This window comes from Panthera leo, chromosome C2, assembly GCF_018350215.1.
Source record: "Panthera leo isolate Ple1 chromosome C2, P.leo_Ple1_pat1.1, whole genome shotgun sequence".
NCBI lineage: Eukaryota > Metazoa > Chordata > Mammalia > Carnivora > Felidae > Panthera > Panthera leo.
The window spans coordinates 98,262,542-98,283,400 of record NC_056687.1 but is presented as its reverse complement, the minus strand read 5'-3'; the positions used below and the strand labels follow the sequence as shown (position 1 = coordinate 98,283,400).

Genomic DNA, 20,859 nt, shown 5'->3' with positions numbered 1-20,859 from the left:
CCCTTGAATTATAAGATCAAGTAAAGCACTGGACACCCACCAACCCCAAGATCTACTACTACTAAGACTAGCAAAACACCTCTGCATGTGTTATTTTCTCTGGGTGTCACAACAGTCCTACAGATATATTTGTATTAGTCAGGGTTGTCTAGGGAAATAGAATCAATTGTGACAGCTAGCAAATCCAACATCTACAGAGCAGGCCAGATGGCTGGAGACCCAGGAAAGAGCTAATGTTGCAGTTTGAGCTCAACCTGAAGGCAGCGTTCCCTCTTCCATGGAGGACCTGAGTCTTTTTTCTCTTAAGACTTTCAAGTTGGGGCGCCTGGGAGGCTCAGTCGGTTGAGCGACTGACTTTGGCTCAGGTCATGATCTTACAGCTCGTGAGTTCGGGCCCCGTGTCGGGCTCTGTGCCGACAGCTCGGAGCCTGAAGCCTGGTTCAGATTCTGTGTCTCCCTCTCTCTCTGCCCCTAATCCATTTGCATTCTGTCTCTGTCTCTCTCAAAAATAAACAAACATTAAAAAAAAATTAAAAAAGAAAAGACTTTCAAGCTGATTAGATGACATCCACACACACCACTATGACTAATCAGCTTTACTCAAAGTCTATTGATTTAAATGTTGATCTCACCTCAAAAATGCGTTCACAGAAACATCCAGAATAAAGTTTTAGCAAATATCTGGGTACCACAGTGTGGCCAAATTGACAAAAAATTAACCATCACAGTGACCCGCCCAAAGTAAGATGTTTGTGGGAGGTGGTGGGGGCGGGTTCTGTGTTTTCTAGTATAAGTTTTTGTGTCATACTAGAATGACAAGTGTTATGTCTGCTTTATTTTGGGTCTTCTTTTTTCTCTTCTGGCAGCAACTTTTGAAGCTACCAGAACTTGTGTGAATTTCAAAAACCCTAACCGAAACAAAACGAAACATAACAAAACGAAACAGTAATTACCAAAGCAAAACACGGATTCCAGGCTCAATTAATGCTATGGCCATCAAATGTATGCTCTTACTGATGACATAATTGTTTAAAATATAATTCAACCATCCAATATTACTTTAAATGCAATCATGTTCTAACCTATAATAGGTTCTAGAGACACAATTATAACTGTTCGTTTTTAAAATTCACCAAATTTTACTAATATTGTGTGTAATATAGATCAGCGTTTGACATACAATAAATCGTTTGGAAGAAAAAGCCCTTGAACTTACAATTTCACTGATTTTTATTAGTCTGCCAATCTTGAAATATCAGAAACATTAACAATCAAATCTCCAGCACCGGGGACAAGTAATCACTTGGTCACTTTTTTCAGCTGTTTGCTTTACTCTGGGTACCAAATGGAAAACGTAATGAACAAATGATCATTATCATTAGGCACTCTTTGATTATGGGAGTGTGATGACGTGTTGCCGGTCAAGAAAATCCTCTTCCTCCTCCTCCTCCGTGCTGCTTTCAGAAAGTGTCAGCAAAGACTGAATTTCAGTATCTTTTTCAGAAGAGCTGGAAATACATTAAAAGATCAATACACAATATACAGAACCAGGTTTCAACTCTTCATTCATCTTCTGATCAATACTACATGCATTGAAGTCATTGGAGGCAGGCAGATGTGAGGGGGCTGTCTCCGACTGGGGCCATAATTTTCAATGTGCCCAATATACCAAGCCTCCTTTTAATGAGAAATTCTCATCATTCTCCCTCTCCCGAGAAATAAAGCCACAGTGGAACCAAGGGGAGACGATTTTATGCTCTCTGGTTGTGTCTTTCACTGATGATTCAGAAGGCACTTCAGAAACTTGCCAAGCCTCAGGTCATCATTAAGAACATTCATCATTACATTGGCTGTGCAATAGAATCCCAACGAATAGATTGCCAAATAAATCACCTCTTTTGCGTACTGTAAATTAGGACTATGTGGATAGCCAATCAAGATATGCCAAAACCAAACTTAATGGCAGCAATTATTTAGTTATTTTATCTTGTTACATTTTACTGTGGAGACGAACTGGTAGAAAGTCTAGTATACAGGTGTCAGGTCTAGGGAAGGAAGTAGTGTGGGGGAGCAGAAAGGAGTTTGTGTAATTCAGATTTTTTTTGTCCAAGTTATCTAGAATTTCAGCCCATGCTATGCCACTAAATAATATAAAATACTTCATCCTGTGATAGGTATCTTTTTGGATTCTTTTTTATGACCCACAGAGGCTAAATCAGCAAGTTCCTAAACTCTGATCTGTGGGCTAGGGCAGATCTGACTGAGATAAAAATTTTCACTGGTCTAAGAAGGGAAAATAAGGACAAGGTAAGGACTTTTTCATGACATTTTTAATTTTAAAGTACTGCTTTATTCTGTTTGTGCCCCTTATATTTTTAGTATTAAATGTCCTTTCTTTTATGAAATGATGCCGAGGGTATGTGGCAGGTTTAGTTACTTTGTTTTAAAAGAGCTTTTTAGGGAAAAAATGGCAACTTTATATTGATCTCTCTTTTTAAAAATGGAAGTGGTGTTAGAAATGCAAAAATCCAAGGGCCACAGCTAAATGATTCTCTCCTTTAGAAAGATGGAATAATAATGGACTCTTGATTCCCTTTTAATGCAATATTAGACTTCAAACCAATCAAAGGAATTTACAGTTCAAGGGACTTTCTATTTTACATTTATCTTAATCCTTCTACAAGGATCCTTCCTCCCTTTTCAAGAAATTCCAGCACGTCAGTAATAGACTGACATGATAAACTACTTTTTTGAAGCATTTATTAGTATAACCTATGTTCTTTACAAACTGATCAACCCTAAATGTTTTTCATGTGAGGAAAGAATGAAATGACTTAATTTAAAATATGCTATCATTAACAATCTTGACCTAATTTCAAGAAAGAATCTTCTCGACATTCTATTCTAAAAGTTTTATTCACATTGAGTAAGATTCTATTAGTGCAAATTGTTTGAATTTATTAAGTTAATTAATGCAAGTAAAGCAACTGTTTTTCAATATAAGGAGAAATGCTGAAGGATTATAAAATTCCCAATATCTTTTCGTTTTTCTGACATACATTGTCCAGCAGAGAATTATCTCTTCACATTAAAGCAACAACTTCATAAGCCTTCTACTAAATCCTGATAATACGTCGACCAAGGACCCAAACATTTTACAGAGAATGGCCATATAAAGCACCCACGTGAGCGCAATCTTTTTTCATATAGTAAAGATAACTATTTGGGGCTTGTCAAAAATTTCACCATGTATGCTGTCATTACATATGAGCTGCCGGCTTGACCTACCTCTGTTCCTCAACTCCCCAGAGGCCTCCGGCACTTGAGCTTTTAAGGAAATCTCCAGTAGTCTGACTTATGTCCAGCAAGTGGTTGTTGAAGGCTGGTAACTCTTCTGAGGTTAGACTGTAAAGTTTTTCTGAAGGATCTGAAACATTTTATGTCAGCACATAAATTCAAGACACAAACACAGCATATGGTGCTGAAAGTTTACCCAGCATAAACTATAAGCATTACAAAGAAGGTCAGTACAGATTTTTAATCACCTCAATTTTCTAGTATATGCGGGATGAGCAGAATATGAAGGAAGTTTGCTCTAAGCTTCTAAATTAGGGCATGGGTATCAAGTCACCTTAATCAGATGGATTATGTTTTTGTTTTTGTTTTTTTTGGGGGGGGGATTGCCCCAATTTGTTTTTAATTTATTGAGAAATAATTGACATGTAACATGGTGTAATTTTAAGGTGTACAATATGTTGATTGGAACATTTATATATTGCAAAATGATTACCACCATAGTGTTAGCTAACACATTTAAGATCTACTCTCTTAGCAACCTTCAGGTATCTAATATTATTAGCTATAATCACCATGCTGCACATTACATTGCAGAATTTGTTCATCTTTTAACCAAAAGTTTACACTGTTTGACCAATATTTCCCCATTTCTTCCACCCCCTAGCCCCTGGTAACCACTATTCTAGTCTCTGTCTCTGTGAGTTTGGGTTTTTTAGATTCCATATGTAAGTGATATTATATAGTATTTGTCTTTCTCTGAGTTATTTCAACTAACCTAATTGATTTTTAAATATATACTACACTTAAGAAAGTGTTAAATGTCCTCAGAATTTACAAAATTGCAAAGAAAGTCACAGGATCCTCTTTTAAGGCTAGAATATCGTGCAACTCCTCAATTTGCCAGAACGTTAAACACCTTATTGTTTATTTTTGTCTTCTAAGAAATAAAAGCTTTACCCCCATACAGTCTGAGGTGAAGGTTACTTTTGGCAAAGCTGCCCTTTCTTTTTCTGCTTCCTTTCTTTTCTGCTACCCTTTCTACTTTCTGCTTTGTTTGGATAGATAATAACCATTTGTATGTGAAAGGGGAGAAGACTTAAATCTTTTTTTTTTTTATTTTTTTTTTAACATTTATTTATTTTTGAGACAGAGAGAGACAGAGCATGAACAGGGGAGGGTCAGAGAGAGGGAGACATAGAATCTGAAACAGGCTCCAGGCTCTGAGCTGTCAGCACAGAGCCCGACGCGGGGCTCGAACTCACAGCCCTCACGGACCGCGAGATCATGACCTGAGCCGAAGTCGGCCGCTCAACCTACTGAGCCACCCAGGCACCCCAAGACTTAAATCTTTTACATGAAGCAGGCCTATGATTTAGCTCATGTAAGGGCAAACAGTGCAAGTTAAATAAGCAAATGCATAAGCAAACATATTTTATATAAACTACCAAAAAGTCAAGTACAAAAATAAGTATGATTACTGTATTAGAAAGACCATGATGCCTTCTTTTCGTCATTGATGAAGTTGGAAGAGCCATCTAACTTTTACCTAAGGTTATGGTAGCATGACTTTTAAAACTGTTAAAATTACCGGGTGCTACTTTTCCCCTTACTCTGATGAAAGTGCAAGCAAATATTCTCCTGATCACAAGGACCACACTCCAAACTATGTGTAACATTCACCTGGACTGAGAGAATTATTCTATGGTTATGATTATGATTATTTCTTGGATAGTATTTACTTGAAGTTTTTGAGCAAGCAGACATTCCCCTGCTGGAAGAAACTTCGATTATTCCTGCTGCAAGACAGTCCTCAATACCTTTACAACTGGAAATGTCCTTAAAATTATTTAGCCCAGTGACTTTCAAATTATGATACCTGGAGAAATACAGTAGTCTTGGGGCTGAGGCTCCTGTTCCACAACCCCAAAATCATCCAAATGGCTTTACTCGGTCTGATTTAAATTTGGAGCTCTGTAGAAGACTAATTTTGAGAAAAACAAAAAGATTCTTCAGCTAGAATTTTTATTCCCTCCCCAGTTGTTGGAGATTAGGAAACCGAAGGTCCCCGAGACACTGGTTGCTTGTTGGAAGTCACACAACCAGAGAAGAAGAAATGCAATTAGCCCTAAGCTCTTCTAGCTCAGCAACGTCAGAAATCTCTATATCTCAGAATCTCATTCTTTAGCGTGGACTTCTATTTTTCTCTTCTCTTTTTCCACAAGGTAAAAAAGACAGGTATGCATAGCACCCTCACTTGCCCCAGTGATAGGGACTGTTACCCATGAGAAAGCAATCAATTCAGGATTTGCAACTGGTGCAACTACAGAACTGAAACCCAATAACGACTCTTAGATCTAAAGAACACCACCAGGAGAGGTACCCGACCTCTGCAGGGCAGTTCAGTCCTGACTGAGCAGAGCTAATTCGGATGGTGTAGACAGAATGGGCCTACTTTTATATAATTGTTCATTCTCAAAATGATATTTCCAAGTACCATGTGAAGTTAAGAGGGGCAAAGGTGACATCACCTGATTTTCAGGGCAGGGAAAAATAAAACTGCCTATGAAAACTCTATTGTGGGTTAGTGTTAAATCTAAAAGATCAATTATACAAAAACCTAAGATTTTCTAATATAAAACCAGGGAAGACTGGATTGACATTTATAGTGGAAATTCAGCTGTTATGAATTTACTTTATAACTGTCTAGAAAGTGGACTATTGAGGAATGGATTGAAGTTAAGCCTTTTTCTATCCCTGGAGTAATAGTGTATGTTCTCTGATCATTGAAGAACCTCTTAAATTTGATAATAAAGAATGGCAAAGGGGAAAAAAATGACTAAATATAAAGTTTTAAGGTGTATTTCTAAAACTCAAGTCATTTAAAATATACACATAAAACTTTATTCTACAGGGAAATGAACATTTAGATGAGTAAAAGAAATGAAGGAAAGAAAAGTGGGAACAAAGAGACAGGATAAAAACTTCAAAGAATAGACACAAAGCAGACAGGTTACGTTCCTATAAGGAACCCAAATCACCACCACCACCACCATCTAAAGGACTATTAGCAGAGATACCAGTGACATCCCCGTGTTTAGGAGGCTGTGACAACCAGGACACTTACCCTGTAGCCTGTGAGCCCCCTCCCCAAACCTTCAGACTTTGGTTTTTCTCTCTCTCCATCTTTTCCCTTCTGCCATTGTGTCTCGCCTTGTTTATCCCTTCTTACCTTCTTCCTTTTACCTTCTCCCTGCCCACACCCTCTGCCTCTTATGCAGTCACAATACTGATTAGGAGTAAGGATTTGACATTAGTTAAGTGCACTGTGGTAGGGTGGTGAGACAAAGGAATGTGGGGCAGACTTGCCCAGGTTCGCGCCTGGTCTCTTCTGAGCACCCAAGGGAGACCCTGGGTAATTATTACGTCACCTAGAGCCTCAGTTACTGTATCCACGAAGGGGAGATTAAAAATCATACCTGCTTCATTTGCCTTCACAGAGTTGTTATAAAGATCAAATGAAGCAAAATTACATATAAAAACAAGTAGTGATTATTACTCATTGAATGGCTTCATATTCCTTATGTCAGAATTTTAAAAAATATGTTGACTTTCATTTATAGGTGGCACTCATTTTTTTTCTTGAAATTGAAAGGTGACCCAAAGCAAAAAGATTGCCATTCCAGTCCATCTTAACCTCTCTTTACAAGGGTTACTTACTTAATCTGCTAACTATAAACCCTGATTAGCCCCCATACAGTGTAATATCTTACTTGATGGTCAACTTATGAACAGAGGTTCCAATTATTCACTATCTCACTATTTTTTTCTCCAACAGTATAGCTACATCAGTTAGTATCAGGTAGATTTTTAGTCTTTCTTATTTAAGAAAATTACTTTCCTCTTTTTAATTGCTTGGCTCAGTTAACTACTGTGGACTTATACAAACATAGGATTGCCATGGGAATTTAAGTCTTAAAGTACAAACCCTTAAACCACAAGTCAGAATAATTTTGAACAAATGAATTATTTTTAACTAATGAAAACATGAATGCCTTAATGTGCATTATTACTGATACTTTCTCATACTGCATATCTTCTGATGTTTCCCAAATTTCTTCAGGCTATGACAATATTCAAAAGTTGACAAAGTGACTTGGCAAGTAAGTTATATGGTCATGTTGAACCTACTAAGGAAGTGATGATAGCTTTATTTACAAAGATATTTGTGGAGGAAATAATTATATGGAATGAGCTAAAGCTATCACCCTCACGGTGGCCAGAAGAAAACATCATTGTAGAATGAAAACAGCTTTTAGATGTTTTTGACTAAAAATTAGACTTACCAAGAGAACCTTACCTATATTGTATGTGGAAAGTACCAACCACTGGTTCCTTAAACAATTTAAGTTTCTTTTTCAGGATTTACTATGTGCTAAGCAATTAACTCTTAAGAGAGAATGTGTGTGTGTGTATGTGTGTGTGTGTAGAGAGAGAGAAAGAGAAAGAAAATTTTCATAAATATAATATTTAATATATCATTAAATTCAATCATTGAACAATTTTATGATAGGGCCTATTGTAGCCATCTTTCATACACAGAAACTGATGCAAAGTGAGATTGTGAAAGTCATTTGCCCAATGTCATGAAGCTAGGAGTTAGAGGTTTCAAATTTCAAAACCAGGCTCCTGGACCCAGAGCCTGGCTCAAAACTGCCCGGCTTTCCTGCCCCCATCTCCTGATTCAGCAGGAAGTTGGTCTGCAACCTGTACACCTGCCCTCTACCCCCGCCCGCCCATTCGCCTGCCCTGCCTGCTTCTGAAAGGGCTCTCATATCAGCCACAGCAATCTGAATGGGGAAATATTTCACTGAATATAGTTATTTGCTGTCTTTTCTTCTCCCAGTTGCCTGGCGCAGTTGTTTTCCATAGAACTTAGAGGAAATGGATGTATCCTAGAGCTAAGAGAAAACAAGTCACGTTTGCTGCTCACAAAATGTCAGCTTTCACAGGCATGTGAACACATTTACATTTGTATAAGAGTCAAATTGTGTAGCTGTGCGTCTGTGCAACCAAACCTCATACGGAGTTTTTCCAGGCTGCACCATAAGTAGTGAAATGTGGGTGGAATTTTTCTGCCCATTGATGCTAAACAGAATACAAAAGCCTTGTACAGAAACCGTGAATTTTCTGGAATAGCAGCTGATGACACCACAGCATCTATCACCTCACTGACTGTTTTGTTGGGTCTGATGTGCCACCCTCTTCCTTCCTAAGCTCCAGGTGAATGTCTCCAAAGCTGTGCATTCATCCAAAGCCAATCTTCCCAAACATAAAGAGAGCTGTCCATGGGTCAAGTGTGTGTAAGTGATTTAGTTCTGCTCCTGGACCATCAGCAAAGCCCTGGTGGTTCACAGGCCATGCAGTGTATGCTGCCTTCATATACGAAAAGTTACGCGCTCTAGTGAAAATACTGGCATCAGTGTATGGAAAAATGAGTGGCAGAGGGAAAAAGTGAAGTATGTAAGAACAAAAGTGATAAAGGAAATAGGGAAGCTGGTGGTTAGAAACAAACACAAGAGACTACTGCTTGTTAAGTCTGGTGTTTCATTTGTAAATAATGGAACTCACCAATTTATCAAAATAAGAAACCCTTCATTTTCTGATTAAAAGCTGTATAGTTATCCTTTTAGATCTAGTTCAGGCCTGTCATGCTTCATTTAAGAATTAGTCTTTAACGTGAGAATTACCTCCAAGGAGACTGACATTTGATTTTTAGTATTTTAGAGGAAAGCAAATGGATTGGGTACAGATGGATCACAGACTCTCATCCCTCAACCCATAATGAAATTAATAGGAAAAGCAGAAGAACTAAACTAAAATAAAATCATAAAAGGAATCGGACAAAGAAAGGAATGTAAGTCCACATAATAAATTTCAACAAGGGACAACCAAATAAAGACTCTCTGTGGTGTAGCTGGGTGCCACTGCCATCTATTCACTTTCTTCCCCAGCCGATATGAACACTAAACTAGTAACAGGAAAAGGAGAGTCATCGAAAGCACTGACAAGTCTCACCAATACCACACCAATTTGGAGAAAAGTAGGTGAAGGGGAAAGAAGAAGAAATAATTTGAAATATTTGTAAAACCCCTAAGTACCCACTGGAAGATCTTAGCAGAGGCAAGAAAATTACAAACCTGCAGGTGTCCCCACAGGGACAGAACACAGCTGAAACCAGGTGCAATGAAATTTAACGTAATCAAGAAGAAGACTAGCGAGCCCAGGCCTTCCAATAAAGGAGGATAAGCTCCCCAGCCCTTCATCGATCCTCCCATGCCTTTGAGCTGGCAAGATACAGAAAACAATGCAATAACCAATCCACAAATAGTAGCTCCAAAGAGAAGACTGACATACCTTGGTACAGGTGGACAGCATTTTAGGGAAAATGTAATCTCACTATATCAGAAAAGAACATATGAGCAAAGCTGCCCACAATAAGTATGAACACATAAGATACAAAGAAATGACAGCAACTAGCTATGCAGATGAACAAACTAGAATCCAAGAATCCATGGCATGCAAAGAATGATAAAATAAAAGATCAATCTGGTAGAAAACAGACAAAGACCACAAGAAAATTCCCCCATGAGTCCTTTAGCTACAAAGGAAAGAATGAAAATGATATATATTTTTTAAAGTGTAAAACTGGGGCACCTGAGTGGCTCAGTCGGTTAAGCATCCAACTCCTGATTTTGGCTCATGAGTTGGGGCCCTGCACTGAGCTTGTGCTGTCAGTGCAGAGCCTGCTTTGCATTTTCTCTCTCCCTTTCTTTCTGCCCTTCCCCAGCTCATGCTCTCTTTCTCTCAAAAATAAATAAGTTTAAGAACAGTGTAAAATTGTTAAGGAGCCAGTCTAACATGGTGGTGTAAGAAGACCCTGAACTCACCTCCTCCCATGAACTCACTGAATCTACAGCTACACAATTCCTCCCAAAGAACTGAGGGCTGAATGAAGAGCTTTTGCACAATAAATAAGAGGGAGACCACACACAGGAGGGCAGGAGATAGGGATATAGTCATGAAGGGAACCCCATCCCCAGTGTGGCAACCTGCAGTGGGGAGGAATATCTCTGAGGGGTCCATGTACATACTCTCTCACCTTGGAACACATGGAAAAATAGTGGTTTAAAGGGCAATGTGACTGCAAGTGAAAGAAATCTATTTACTAACCTTAGTGCATCTGCTAAATGGTGGGAAACTTCTAGAAATCACTCTGGGGTTGAAAGGACCAGCAAGTGCCATTTTTTTAACGTTTATTTATTTTGAGAGAGAGAGCACACATACGTGGGGGATGGGTGGAGAGAAGGAGAGACAGAATCCCAAGGAGGCTCCATGTTGTCAGCGCAGAGCCCAATGCAGAGCTTGAACCCACAAACCATGAGATCTTGACCTGAGCCAAGATCAAGTATCAGACACTTAACTGACTGAGCCAACCAGGTGCCCTGAAAGTGCCATTTTTTATGTCCCCCCTCCACCTTGATAGCACAGACAAAAGCAAGGTCCAGGTACTATAGTTGGCCTGCTCGAACTGACCCAACAAGCCCGGGCCCCTAGCTTAGAACAGCTGCAGCCATTTCCCGAAGACAACCCCACCGTGGTACACCCTGGGCCAACTCCACTCATGGGTATGGAAGAAATGCACCTCAACATAAGAAAGATCGTATATGACAAACCCAAATGTTAACATTATACTCAACCATGAAAAGCTTAAGATCAGAACAAGGATGCCCACTGTTACCACTTTTATTGAACTTTCATGTTTCATTCAACATATTCAACATTGGAAGTCCTAATCACAGCAAATAGGCAAGAAAAAGAAAAAAAAGTCACCCACATTGGAAAGGAAGAAGTAAAATGCTCACTATTTGCAGATGGCATGACACTGAATATAGAAGAACCAGGATTCAACCAAAAAACTCTAAGAACTAATAAATGAATTCAGTATAGTCACAGGATACAAAATTAATATACAGAAATCAGTTGCATTTCTATACATAGTAAAAAGATATCGAAAAGAGAAATAAAAAATAACCCCCATTTACAATTTCATCAAAAAGAATAAAGTACCTAGAAATAAATTTAAGGAGGTGAAAGACCTGTATTCTGAAAACTGTAGGATACTTATGGAAGAAGACAGCATAAATAAATGGAAAGATACAACATGCTCATGGATTAGAAGAATAAATACTGCTAAAATGTCCACTCTACCCAAAGCAATCCAAAGATTCAATGCAATCTCCATAAAAATACCAATGGCATATTTATAAAACTAGAACAAAGAATCCTAAAATTTGTATGGAACCACAAAAGATCCCAGATAGCCAAAGCATCTTGAGAGAAAAGAGCAATGCTTCAGGTGTCACACCTTTTGATTTCAAACTACACTACAAAGCATGGAAACAATAGATCAATAGAAGAGAACAGAAAGCTTAACATATACATGGTTAATTGAACTATGACAAAAAAGACAAGAATATACAATGGGGAAAAGACAGTCTCTACAATAAATGGTACTGGGCAGACAGCTACACACAGAAGAATCAAACTGCACCACTATCTTATACCACATATAAAAATAGATTAAAAATGGATTAAAGACCGGGGCGCCTGGGTGGCTCAGTCGGTTGAGCGGCCGACTTCGGCTCAGGTCATGATCTCGCAGTCCGTGAGTTCGAGCCCCGCGTCGGGCTCTGTGCTGACGGCTCGGAGCCTGGAGCCTGTTTCAGATTCTGTGTCTCCCTCTCTCTCTGACCCGCCCCCGTTCATGCTCTGTCTCTCTCTGTCTCAAAAATAAATAAACGTTAAAAAAAAAAAATGGATTAAAGACTTGAATGTTAACACCTAAAATCATAAGGCTCATACAAGAAACCATAGGCAGTAAACTCTTTTACACTGGTCTTGGCAATATATTTTTGGACTAGTATCCTCAGGCAAGGGCAAGAAAAGCTAAAATGAACAAATGAGATTATATCAAACTAAATGGCATTTGTACAGCAAAGGAAACCATTAACAAAATGGAAAGGCAACCTACTGAATGGGAGAAGAATATTTGCAAGTCATACAGCCAATAATGGATTAATATTCAAACTACAAAAAGAACTTACACAACTTAGTATCAAAAAAGCAAACAACATGGGTGGCTTAGTCAGTTAATCATCCAGCTCTTGGTTTTGGCTCAGGTCATGATCTCATAGTTCGTGGGATGGAGCCCTGCATCAGGCTCTGTGCTGACAGTGTAGAGCCTGCTTGGAATTCTCTGTCTGCCTCTCTCTCTGCTCCTTTCCCACTCTCTTTCTCATAAACAAACAAACAAACATTTTTTAATTAAAAAAAAAAAGCAATGCATTTAAAAAATGAGCAGGCCTGAACAGACATTTCTCAGAAGACAAACAGAAGGACAACAATCACATGAAACGATATGCTCCATATCACTAACCATCAGGTAAAGGCAAACCAAAACCACAATGATATACCACCCATCAGATTGGTTATTATCAAAAAGACAAAAAAAAAAAAAAACAAGTGTTGGTGGGGACATGGAAAAAAGGAAACCCTCGGACACTGTTGGTAAGAATGTAAATTGGAGCAGCTACTATGGAAAACAATACGGAGGTTCCTCAAAATAAGTGAAAATATAACTACCATACAATCCAGCAATTCCATTTCTGGATATTTACCCGAATAAAATGAAAACACCAGTTCAAAGAGATTATCTGCACCAATATGTTCATTGCATTATTGCAATTATTTACAATATTTATTTACAAATATTTATTGCACCATTATTTACAATAGCCAGGATATAGAAGCAACCTGAGTGTCCATGAATATATGAATGCATAAAGATGTGAGATACACACACACACACACACACACACATGCACACACACCAGAATATTACTCAGCCATAAAAAAAGGAATGAAACCTTGCCATTTACGACAACATGGAGGGCAAATACCACATGATTTCGCTTATATGTGGAATCTAAAAAAAACAAAACAAATGCATAAAACAAAACAGAAACAGTTTCATAGATATAGGAAACAAACTGTTGGTTACCAGAGAGGAAAGGAGTGGGAGGAGTGAGCTAAACATGTGAAGGGGATTAAGAGGTACAAACTTCCAGTTATAAAATAAACAAGTCATAGAGATATAATGTACTGCATAGGGGATATAGTCAATAATGTTGTAATAACTGTGTGTGGTGACAGATGATGGTAAGTGAACTTACTATGGGGATTATTTCATAATGTATAAACACACTGAATCACTATTATGTACCGCTGAAACTAAAAGGTTATGGTAAGTCAATCACATTTCAATTAAAAATTAATTAATTAAAAACAGCAAAACTAATCTCAAAGATCAAACGTCATGTCAGATGTTAACAAGAAAAAAATTTTTCAATGATCACCTGTTCCTGGATAGGATCCGATACCAGAAAAAAACAAGCTATAATGAACACTACTGAGACAAGTTTTAAAAATTAGATAGGCACTGTGGACTAGAGTAGAGGATCATATTGTATCAATGTTAAATTTCCTGATTTTTGATCATTGTATTATGATCCTTGAAAAAATGTCCTGTTCGTGGGTAACACACACTGACTGATGTATTTTTTTACACTCAAGTATTTTTTTTGATCAAGCCTCATAATGTTTATAACCTCCTCTCAAATGATTCACAAAAAAGTACAGTGTGCGTGTGTGTACGTGTATACATATATCCAAATAGCACAAAAGACAAGTAGTGAACTCGGTAAAGAGTATACAGTAATTCCTTCTACTATTCTCTCTCCTTTTTAAATTTTTTAATATTTATTTTTGAGAGAGAGAGAGAGAGAGAGAAGACAGAGCATGAGTGGGGGTGGGGAAGTAAGAGAGGGAGACACAGAACATGAAGCAGGCTCCAGGCTCTGAACTGTCAGCACAGAGCCTGATGTGGGGCTTGAACTCATGAACCATGAGATCATGACCTCAGCTGAAGTCAGACACTCAACTGACTGAGCCACCCAAGCGCCCCTCCTTGTACTATTCTTGCATTCTTGAAAATTTTCCATAAGTTTATAATACATCAAAGTAAAAATTTACAAAAAGAAATCAAAGAATACCTTTAGAAAGCTAATGTATTAAATCAGTCAATAAAGAACGGATTATAACTGTAGCTGAAAATTAAAATCCCAACATAGAAGACAAGCTGAAGGTAAAGCAGTAAATGCAAAGGAAAATAAAACTGGTTAAAAGAGTTGACAAAAATGTAAGTACATTGTACAAAGAAGATCCAACACAGACAAAATAGGTTCGTCAGCAGGATAATCCCATATGGAACAGAAAAGCAATTCAAATATATAACAGCAGAAAATATCTCTGAAAATAAGGAGCAATTTTTCTATAGATAGAAAGAGAGCCCACTGCTTTAAGAAATGCTGAATTATTGATATTGAAACACATTCCTGGTCCCGTTATTGAATTTCAAAGATTAAGAAAAAATTCTTCAAACATCCATTCAGGAAAGAAGCCTGTCACATGCAAGAGAGAGAGTGAGGAAAAAAATAAAGGTGACCTCAAACTACTTCATAACAGAATTCAGACACAGATAACAATGAGTCAGCATATACAAGGTTTACAAGAAAAATGCCTCAACTATATTACCTTCAGTCAATTTGCCGTTTAAATATAAAGGAAGCACTCATTCTCAAACATGAAAGAACTTGAGTAATAGAGCTACAATTAAATTCAACCAAACAAAAGTAAATGGAAAAACTGTGCTAAGTACCAACTTGCATCAAAATGAGGCACAGAAGACAGTGGAGAAATGTCTACTAAATGCAGAGGGAAAAAAGTGTGATCCACTAGATTAATCTAGCTAATTTGCCATTCAGCCGTAAAGATGAAACAAATTCTCAAGAATGTCACAATCGAATCTTCTAGAGCTGAATCAAAATAAAAGGCTCAAGGGGTGCCTGGGTGGCTCAGTCGGTTAAGTGTCCAACTTCAGCTTAGCTCATGATCTCACAGTTCATGGGTTTGAACCTCCAGTTGGGCTCTGTGCTGACAGAGCGGAGCCTGGAGCCTGCTTCAGATTCTGTGTCTCCCTCTCTCTCTGCCTCTCCCCTGCTCATGCTCGCTCTCTCTCTTTCTCTCTCTCTCTCTCTCTGAAAAATAAAATAAAACATTAAAAAATATATTTAAAATAAAGGCTCAAAATTGGAAAGCCAAAATAAAAATGCTGGTACTGATCATCTAATCTTTATGAATTTTCACTAAGAAAAAGGAAATAAAAGGAAACCTTAAAAAAATGAAAAATTGTAACTATAATAGCAATATATTCAATAGTATTTATAATCACATGTGGCTAAAAAACACAACAAATAAGTCCTCATCTTTATTATAGGGATTTCATCATTATTGTATAAAACTAAATCATAGATAATTATAAATGGTCTTGATTGCTTACTATTTCTTTTTTACCTTTTTCTTAATTTTTAAAGGGATATTTACATAAAAGTACAAGACAGACTATATAAAATTGCCAATATCCCACTGTTTCTTGTCTACAAAAAGCAATTTCATATAGTTCAACTTAATATTTTTGTGATGAAAAAGTACCTGAAATCTATAATTTCCATTAGTTTCATTTCTATTTATCTTTTGTTTTAATTGAGTAAATATGTAACCATTTAAAAATACGTAGAGCCTAAATTTATTTTTTATAAAATGACTACTGTCTTTCCTTCAATCTATTCATCCTTCTAACTATGTATTTTTATATGTATACTCATGACATAAGCAGATGTTTAAAATATTAATACTTGCTCATCAAATAAGATGGTTGTTTTCATATAAAGGATTTCATATTAAGGATTAAGGATTAAGATTTTGTGAGGATTTTGGCTTCCCTTTTAGTATTTTTTGGTATTTCTTGAATTTTTCAAAGCCAAGATATGTTCTTTTTATGCAAATAGAAAAGTTTTTTATTCTGAGGTGAACAGAGGAGGATATCACTAAAAACCAACCAACCAAACAAACAAACAAACAAACAAACACAAACCAAAAAGCAAGCACATGTGGAAGTTTCTGGCCTGCTTCTTGGATGTGCGGCAGGAACAACTGCATGAACAACTTCCTGATGAAAAGAGGACTGATTCCCCTGGGGTCTGTTACTGAACCAGACCCTTGTATGTTCACGAATATGGTTATGATTTGCTAGACTACAATCACTGAGATTTTAGGAAAGGGAATGCAGCAGTCTAATTTCTCCTCAAACTGGTATGCCAGTCAGCAGCACTGGCATCAAATGGGTACTGGTCAGATGTGCAGAATCCTGGGCCCCATCCCAGAATCTGCATTTCAGTGCATTGGCACTGAAGCTTGCCAAATACTGCTTTAAAAGATCTAACAGCTCAATCCTCCAACAAGGGTGTTGGGCAGTAGCTTTAATAAAGCTACAGAGATTAGCCACTCAGCAGGTTTGTAGAAAGAAGAAAAAATATATATTTCGTCCACATGAAGTTCCTTATGCCACATTTTTTTTTAAACAGAGACAGAGCATGAGCAGAGGAGTGGCAGAGAGAGAGGGAGACACAGAATTTGAAGCAGGCTCCAGGCTCTGAGCTGTCAGCACAGAGCTCAACGCGGGGCTTGAACTCATGAACCACAAAATCGACCTGAGCCGAAGTTGGACACGTAACCAACTGAGCCACCCAGGAGCCCCTCCTTATTCCATTTTAACTGTGTATTATGTAGGCTAAGGGGGCCATCTCTGGTGTGGGCATCCACCCATTTGGTAACATTCTCAGGGAGATGTCAGAGGATATCCAAGGAAACAAATACAAAGGTTAACAGTTATATGAGGGAAAAAGGGAAAGCCTTGTTTTCTTGGAGGATGTTATAAAGAATCAAGCAGAGGGGCGCCTGGGTGGCTCAGTCGGTTGAGCGTCCGGCTTCGGCTCAGGTCATGATCTCACAGTCTGTGAGTTTGAGCCCCGCGTCGGGCTCTGGGCTGACAACTCAGAGCCTGGAGCCTGCTTCGGATTCTGTGTCTCCCTCTCTCTCTGCCCCTCCCCTGCTCATGCTCTGCCTCTCTCTGTCTCAAAAATAAATAAAAACATTAAAAAAAAATTAAAAAAAAAAAGAATCAAGCAGAAGGCAGAGTTAACATTGTCTACAGTAAAAAAAAAAAAAAAAAAATAGCATTACCTGCAAGATTTCCCAGCACATTTAATTCTTTTTCCAAATTGTCTAAGGTTTGCTTATCAGCAGTGTCATCTAAGAAAGGCTCAGTGTGGTCAGTAATATCAATGTATTCAATTTCTGAAATTTCAGAAGCAGCTCTAGATAACGATCGAACAGCTGCACTTCTTGATCGAGGGTGGGAGAAGAGGCAACCGGAGCTTTTTTTAACAGAGTTGGAGAGGGGTATATGTGCTGTTGAAGGTCTCTGTGATATCTCCCCTAAAATGAAAAATAAAAAAATTTTAATCAACTGTTTTAAAATTTCTGAATGAATGCTTAAAGATACAAAATACCATCCCTTTGAACCTAGAGCAGTTAATGCCAAGTTACTTTCCCTACATCATAAAGAACACTTTGGGGTTATTTTGCTCTTTTTTTTTTTTCTTACATTCAGAAAAAGACAAGTTAATTTTAATATTAACTGAAGCAAAACTTCTGTGAACGAAGTCAATTCCAGAACAATTCAATATCCAATTTTATAATCTACCCGATAGCCATCCAAACTGTGCCGTTTCTTTTTTTCTTTTCTTAAATATGTGTCCTGTTTCTTAAATTCTAGGATTATACCAAACTCTGCCTTTTAAGAGAAAAAAAAAACCCATAGAATAGACATGGTACCACTTCCTAGTGAACCTAGTGAATTTTATTTGATGGTGCTTAACATTCTTCTACTAAAACAAATATGGACACAAAATATTAGTATGAAAACGCTTTTAGAAAAATATAGGCTTTAAAGAAATTGAGATCATATTTCTTATTTTCCTAAATATGAGTTCACTCTCTGTTGCTTTATAGGGCAATTAGTGGAAAAGTTTCAGAAACATAGATCTACCTCAGGTTTATTACTTTGTTCCACTAAGGCAGTCACAACTTTGTCCTGACCTATTTCAAAGGCTGATTTAGTTGGTTTCTTCAACATGTGTGTTTCTTTCATAGTAAGAAAAAAATCCTTTTAAATCTTACACTAATATAAATTAATTATAGATAGATAATATAGATAGATATCTATAGATACATGTATCTATAGATATCTATACATATAGATACATACAGATATATATAAATATAGATATAAATAGATATAAATATAAATAGCATATATATATATATATATATAGGCACATATCTATATCTATGTATAGATACATAGATGTAGATAGATATAGATATCTTTTGGTACTGTTCACAAGATTCTTTAATGAAGGCCAAAGGAATATTCAAAGTACAAATTTAGAAATTCATAGTACAGGTATATTTTTATATGTAATGAATCACTATTTAGATTTAAATAAATATATTTATGTTAAATATAAATAATTTCTAAGATAACCTTGTATTCCCTTAATACAAATTGGTTTTGGGTAAAAATTGGGTTCTTTAAAGAAGTGCTATTATCATTATCATGAAAATCATGATTTGACTGAACATATGCCATTATAACATTATGTCCACTCGAGTCAAAGGAAAATGTAAGATTCAGAAGAGTAACTACAGGCAGTTGCCATGTATCAAACGTTTACTGACTACTGAGTTTGTCTTTTTCTTAAACTTAAAAATCTACTTGGAATGTAGCTAGTACCCCAAGAAGCATCCTAATGCAGTGTGTAATTATATAAGCAATTAAAACTGACTAAGGTAAGTCCCAAAGGGCACCAATTTTAATGAACATTTCAGAAATCAATTTTGAAAACATTTTTTGTTGGAATGAAATTATGAATAAATTAAAATAAGAGTCTGACCTTTTTGTGTCTATGCACACAGAGACAATTCTAAAGAAAATGTATTGACAAAAGTGTGTTTATGTTTTAAGACAAATAAATGTAAATATCCCTGTGGATTACTTTAATGACTAGAATTTGGAAATAATTTCCTCTATTACCTATAATCCATAAAAGTACATAATACATAAAGTACACAAATACATAACAATACATAATACAAAAAAAAAAAAAGCAAACTTGCCATTCCTATATAAGAAAGCAGTAGTTAAGAACGGCAATCGTGGAAGCACAGGCCAATGAGCATAAAGTAATTCAACTGTACGCACTGAAACTTCTACATCTATGGAGAAACTCCACCTTCCTATGTATATTGTGCTGTGTCCCAGTCAAGTAAAATTCAGAGGAATGAAGAATTCTGATTAAAATAAAACAAATAGGGTTGCCTGGGTGGCTCAGTTGATTAAGCATCCAACTTCAGCTCAGGTCATGATCTCACGGGTTTGTGAGTTGGAGCTCTGTGTGAGGCTCTATGCTGACAACTCAGAGCCTGGAGCCTGCTTCAGATTCTGTGTCTCCCTCTCTCTGCCCCAACCTCACTTGCACTGTGTGTGTGTGTGTGTGTGTGTGTCTCTCTCTCTCAAAAATAAATAAACATTAAAAATTAAATAAAATAAATGGAAGATGTTACGAGGAAGAACTGGACTTCTGCCAACACAGGTAAATGTGAGTTGAAAAAATTTAACATAACATAGATGCCCTTCAGAAAATTCAGAAGAACACAAACATTTGCCAAACTCTTGTAACAACATCTGGTTGCCACAGTATTAGAAGTTAATTGATGCCAACTGAGAAAAAAAAAAAAAAGTACACTGGGAGTGGGTCAGATTTATGCTTAGCACGCAGCAAACAGACAATTTTTTCCTATGGAAAATATGTTTAAAGTGTAATTTAAAGTACCTGAAACACAGTGACAGAGGAAGCTTCAATCTGATCCTTAATTTTATTCCTTTTTTGTTGTTTATTTAGGTGAGTACATCATTCTTTCCACAAGCTTATTAACATACAAGCTTATTAATGTTATTGCCAGGATTAAGATTTGAAACACCGTTAAGACTGGCACTAACGATGGGGTGACTAGGAGGTTCAGTCACTTAAGCGTCCAACTCTTGGTTTCAACTCAGGTAATGATTTCACACTTTGTGAGTTCAACCCCTGCGTCAGGCTCCGCACTGACAGAGCAGAGCCTGCTTGGGATTCTCCCTCTCCCTCTCTCTTTCCCCTCCCTCACTTGCTCTCTCTGTGTCTCTCTCTCTCAAAATAAACAAATAAACTTAAAAAGAAAAAAGACTGGCACCAATGGAAAATGCCATGATTGAAAGGATCATTCCATGATTTTTTTTTAAAGTCTAGTTTGTAGATTACACACATCAGAAATTCCTTTTTGAAGCAACTTGTGCCATTACTGGCAGTGTAATCTTAGGAAACTAGAAATTACCACTGACCACAGTTATACTCTAAAAATAACTAGAGAAATTGTCCTTGGTAT

The 20,859-nt window shown here is 37.1% G+C and overlaps 1 protein-coding gene across 3 annotated transcripts in view; it reads right to left on the bottom strand.

The window, feature by feature from the left end:
• Positions 1–1,212: 1,212 nt before the first annotated feature.
• Positions 1,213–20,859, bottom strand: part of ZBBX (zinc finger B-box domain containing) — a 120,182-nt gene continuing 100,535 nt past the window's right edge. For all 3 annotated transcript variants that reach the window (XM_042956166.1, XM_042956168.1, XM_042956169.1), the window contains 3 exons: positions 17,557–17,811; positions 3,289–3,427; positions 1,213–1,508 (listed from right to left, as the gene is read on the bottom strand). In XM_042956166.1, coding sequence (XP_042812100.1) covers positions 1,394–1,508; positions 3,289–3,427; positions 17,557–17,811 — 509 coding nt within the window. In that variant the 3' untranslated portion in view covers positions 1,213–1,393. The remainder of the gene's footprint in view (positions 1,509–3,288; positions 3,428–17,556; positions 17,812–20,859) is intronic.